Source organism: Phaethon lepturus, unplaced genomic scaffold (assembly GCF_000687285.1).
Source record: "Phaethon lepturus isolate BGI_N335 unplaced genomic scaffold, ASM68728v1 Scaffold56920, whole genome shotgun sequence".
Taxonomy (NCBI): Eukaryota; Metazoa; Chordata; class Aves; order Phaethontiformes; family Phaethontidae; genus Phaethon; species Phaethon lepturus.
Genome location: NW_010512317.1, coordinates 1 through 5,274, shown reverse-complemented (window position 1 = coordinate 5,274; position 5,274 = coordinate 1). Strand labels below are relative to the sequence as shown.

The 5,274-nt window shown below is 38.1% G+C and overlaps 1 protein-coding gene across 1 annotated transcript; it reads right to left on the bottom strand.

Moving 5' to 3' along the window:
* Nucleotides 1–683: 683 nt before the first annotated feature.
* On the bottom strand, nt 684–5,029 carry LOC104614779 (sodium/potassium/calcium exchanger 5-like; the record flags this gene model as incomplete). The annotated part of the gene is made up of 6 exons (XM_010286293.1): nt 4,852–5,029; nt 3,353–3,436; nt 3,158–3,261; nt 2,737–2,837; nt 1,632–1,915; nt 684–890 (listed from the first exon to the last, which is right to left on the bottom strand). Coding segments are annotated over exons 1-6 (847 nt in total), but the record flags the coding sequence as incomplete, so codon positions are not given.
* Between the last annotated feature and the right edge of the window lie 245 nt (nt 5,030–5,274).

Here is a 5,274-nt window from a genome sequence, read left to right as displayed (position 1 = left end):
CAGTGAAAGGAGGAGACAACTTTGATACCTTAAGATACTTTTAAGAGTGTTTTTACACACAAGTTCCTATCCCTTCTCTCACATAAATGCAATTCTTTTACTGCTTCACTTTATGATGCAGATTTTTAAGAGGTATACATACACACACCAAGTATGTTTAATGAACACGATGCTATAGTTGAAATAAAATAGTACAAAAATTTGCGAGGTCTTTTTGGCAGTTAATGCCAAATCTCTTACTATAGTGTTCAGGAAAAATACAGGCATAGAAATAATGGATCTTTTACAGAATCCTGAACCTTTAATTCTAGTCTTGGTGGATTCCATGTTTGTCAGACTTCAGCTTGACATGTTTATTGCTGTGTATCTAATTGTTTAACTTCATGAAGCAGTTTAATGAAACTGTCTCTCTTTGAATATAGGCTGGTTTTTGTAGCTATGTAAGCAAATTCTCATTCATGTGATGGTAGGCAGTCTGAAACAGCTAAACTCTGGTTTTCATTGGATGGAAGAAGGTGGCAAAATAAGCAGTCAAACATAAGTTTTTGTTGGGTTTTTTTTTTTTTTACAGCAAAGTATGTGTTGCTAAACTGACTGTTAATTGTGGAAAGGAAAACTCTTCACAGGGAGAAAACTGGTTTTTTTCAGTGATTCTGTATAGCAGCAGCATTTTAGGTACCTACCTGCTATTGTTATCATCCATACAAGAACATAAGTTATTGCAGTAATCCATGCTGCTGAAATTAAAAATGTCACCATGAACCAGTTCCGCCAAAACTGTCTTCTGCAATCTGGTATAGTCAAATAGAGTAGTGTAATAATAGGAAGGGATAACACCCACAAAATTCTCTTAATATCTGCTTCAGGCATGGTGAAGACACTTGGATAGTCTGTTGAAGAGAAAGTAACTATTTTAAATTGTAGCGTTAAGTTTGAATCCATAGCATACAGTTGTATTACTGGCTTCTACTTGCGAGAATACTGAAAAAAGGTAAAAAATACTTCCTCAAGTTCTAGCTGTAGTCTTACCCAGTACCTACATCACACTGGACAAAACTCTGAAATCAGATATTCTTTATTACCATGTCACTAGGAGAGAACGAAGTTGGATGAAAGGATGAAACCTTTCTATAAAGGTTTATACAAAACGTTTACCAAGAGTGTGTCAACTGCTGTTTTTTGCCTAAGTGAAGAGGAAACTGATGATCTGTGGCCACATCATAGCTATTCCTTTGCTTCTGATATAATGCATATTTTGGGCTATAAACCTGCCATTGTCATAAGAAAACAGTATATATTAATACAGTACTAGTGTGTCTTTCAGCTGATGCTGCATTTTACAAGCAATGTTGCTGGGAAGTTTCAAATGTGCACAGCAAAGACTGATGGAGGTCTGCTGTTCTAATATCACAGAAACGAGCAACTATCCTAGCATTCCTCTAGCAACTACCTTCATATAAATACCACCACTCTGATTTTGCTTAATGTTATGTTCTGGGGAAGAATAATTATTTACTTAAATACTATGCTGGAGTTCTTTTGTGAACAAAATATCTCATAATCTACTCTTTATTAGAACTGAGGCAGACAGGCATGCAGAATGCTCGAGATAACTGTATTAACACTTATACCTTCAGAGATTTCATCAAGCCCATGCAAGCTTGTTGATAGTTGAGAGTTGTCCAGCTCATCCTGAAAAATTCCGCTATCGGTCCTTGACTGTTGACTAATTAGAGGTCCACTCTCTTCCCTCCATCCAACCAGTGGTTGCTGCTCAGCATTCTTTTCCATAGCTTTTACCAAACACGTACAGCAGGGACTGAACTTCTTCATGAGGTATTGGTTGATTTTAATGTCAAAAGATAGTACCAGAATATAACACCCATATATCAGTAATAAGGATGCACTTTCATACCTAGAACGAAAAACAGATTTTACATAACATGTAATATTTAAAAATAACAACTCTTTAACTCATTAAAATGGCTGGTGTAAGAAGAAAGAGAGAGAGAAAATTTGCATGAGTAGCAAAAGGAAAACACACAAAAGCATCTATTTGCAGTTGTATGGCCAGTGTCATGGAAGTTCATGAGCATCTGCATGTCTTTCACCAGTTTGATTAATTCCCCGCCCCTGCAGAATCTTGTTTGTGTATTGCATAGCTGCATGTTTTCCAGGGGATCTTACTGACTGAATATCTTACTGATGTTTCCGAAATTGCGTCTTCATGTGATGGTTAAAGAGAGGGATAGTATGTACTATTTTGAGTTAGAAACCTCAGAGACTTAGCGCTGGACCTGACTGACTCGTTGAGGCAACGGGCTTTTCAGTGTTGATGGAGGGGAGTTAAAACATCAAAACCTCATCATCTGCCTCTAGCAGACAAATGTTTTTCTTAACAGTGATGCTATCAAAGGAAAGGCTCAAAAGGAATAAACTATGAAGACTTAAGTGCTATGACAAAACACATGATAGAAATTGTGAAGTCTGTACAGACAAACCTATGCAGATCAAACTTTATAAATATGCAGAGTTTGAATGTTTAGGTAATAATCTTTACAAGCATTGTGACTTTCTACATTTTTTAAAGCCAAAATGATGTTTAATTCTGTTAGTGAATGGCAGTTCAGGCTACTTGAAGTTTGGGTTTTGGGGTTTAGTTTGTTTGTTTGTTTTTCAAAACACTGTCTCACTAACCTCCGGTCAACATGAATTCAATACTACTTATCCTCTTACCAGTAAATTCTGTTGTCAGATATCATCGCAAGGACCGCCGCTACACTAATTGTATATGCCAGACAGTCTCTAAACAGCGGCCAACAGGATAGCCTCGAAACCTGCAGATCACAGATTCATTTACTTTTCTTAAACTTGTCTGTAACACTTCACTAAGTGCTGTAAATGCTGCATCAATATGTTGTTTCTATATTATGTAAAAATGTAAGATTCTTAGGAATGACTTAAGTATGATATTTAACAAATTAGTGTTTTTAAAAACTTTCATAGCAAGTTATCTTAAAACTGATTACATGCTGGTTTTGCTACTAAATAATAAACTTGACAGTTGTCATAGTAAGTCTCTCTTGGCTTTTGTTGGCAAATCAGAAAGGATAACGATTGGGCTCTTAGGAACAGAACTATCAAAGTTGATACATACCACGCTGGAAAACAGCCCACAAGCTGCAGAAATACCGAGAAGATTATAGATTGCTGATCCAAGGATGGTGCTGATGCCGATATCTCCCTTTGTCACAAAGACTCCTGTAAGGAAAATGACTCTCTGGTATGTTTCACTTTGGCATGCACGGAAAAGAATTCTAGATTCTGAGGAGTAAAAACATAGGTCTTTTACCTAGAAAAGCAGTGACAAGCTCTGGAGCAGAGCTTCCAGCAGCCATAAAAGTTGCTCCAGCAACATCCTGAGAGAGGCCAAGGCCTGAGGATAGAGCAAAATAATTGCTTAAAAAAAAAAAAACAAACTTCAGTAGTCTGTACCCATTACTTGCATCCGTTTGCAATGTTAGAAGCTACTACAGTTTAATAGAATGAACTTTGCTTACTTTCATACAGTTAATGCTTTTCTTTGGAATTGGTAAAATAATGTATTGAAAACAGCCTCATTTATTGGGCTAATTTATGTCTAACTTTATCGCAGAAATTAGTTTAAATACCAGAATAGAAGTATGGATACAAAAGATTTGGGCATGATCTTAAAATGTAAAATAGATATACGTATGTAGGCTTTAACTCTGTTTCATATGGGTAATAATTGCGGGGAAATTCCTTGGATTCCAGCATGATATTGCTACATGATCCATGTCAAGTCTGTCTATCTTCCAGGGAAGTCCATGCTACTGTGTCTTCACATACCAGAAATACTAGTTATATTCAAACCAGTGCTGCGATCTTAAAAATCCAATTTTCACTTCGTATGGACAGTGTAAGAGCCTGTGTCTTGCTTGAATGAAATGAGATTTTTGTTCTGGTAAGTCAACTGTTTCTGAAATGTAACTCACGCTGGATCAAGTTCTGCACACTAAGAACGGGGTCGTATGGCTAACAATGGAAAAAGTCTGACAAATGCTTATTTATCATCAATAAAAAAAATAGCAGCTCTACAACTTATGTTTTCTGTAAGTGTTCGTGGTCTGGAGAATGTTTTCCAGTGTTCAGGGATGAGTTTCCCTAGGGCAATTTTTTTTAATTCTTGGCAAGGAAAAGCTGAACTCTCAGCCGTCTCTTGAATTCAGTGGTCTGGTGAAGCCAGGGGCATTACTACAGGTTGATTCGATTTCATAGGACTGTTGTAACTGTGGTTTTCCTTTCCCTCCTCTGTCATACCTTTAGTACGTAAACGGTAGCTCACCCTGATACTTGTTCACTACTTTGAGGGAAATACAGAAACTTGACTAAGGTACTTAATTACCATATTTTAATATAGAGAGAGTTTTGGGTTCTCGGTTTGGTGTGTGTGCTACACCTCTCCCCCGTTTTTTTCTTGCTTTTACTAGTAACCTGGACATACTCCCGCTCACCTCAAAGTTACGTCGTCAGTTTGGTTAATACTGAGGAAGTTTTAAGATTTTCCTCTAGGCACAAGGAAATGCCTGTGCAGAGTGTAATCAGAGTATGTTTTTTTCAATATAATATTGATACATTGTATCAAATTAAATATTTTATGGATCTGCCTGGAGAATCCAAACTTTCTTTAGTCTTGTCTCCAGAGCACTCTAACTTTGAAGCTTTTTTAAATAGAATCTTCTCCACCAAACCACTTCGAAGATTTTTTAAAGAGAACGTTCTCCACCAAGCTGCTTATTTTTAAGGAAAAGGATCAGGATGTTCACTTACATTCACTGATGATCTCTAGAGAAGGTAGGAAGTAGTCATCGCACACAATGGACACGGCCAAAAACATGTAAAGTATAATTATGAAATAGATGACGATTCCTCCATCCTTCCTCTCCTGCGGTGTGAAAAATCCTTCAGGAAACTCCGATGAAGAAGAAAGGACACAACCCGTCCTGTTTTCTGAAAATGGAGTACAGCGGTGTTGCACATCCCAATACCTTTCCCTTTCCCAGGCTGCAGGAGGGCTGCGGCTTAGCGCACCGCATGGGGATGGCTCCGCTGGGTTTCTGTTTTTCGCTGGGGACAAGGACAGCTGCAGCAACACCGACAAAGCTGCAGCGATGTCACCAAACGTTGCACACGGGGGCGGGGGGTTAAGAGCAGATGCGGGGCACAGCCGCCCGCGGCACGGGCTCTAGAGCG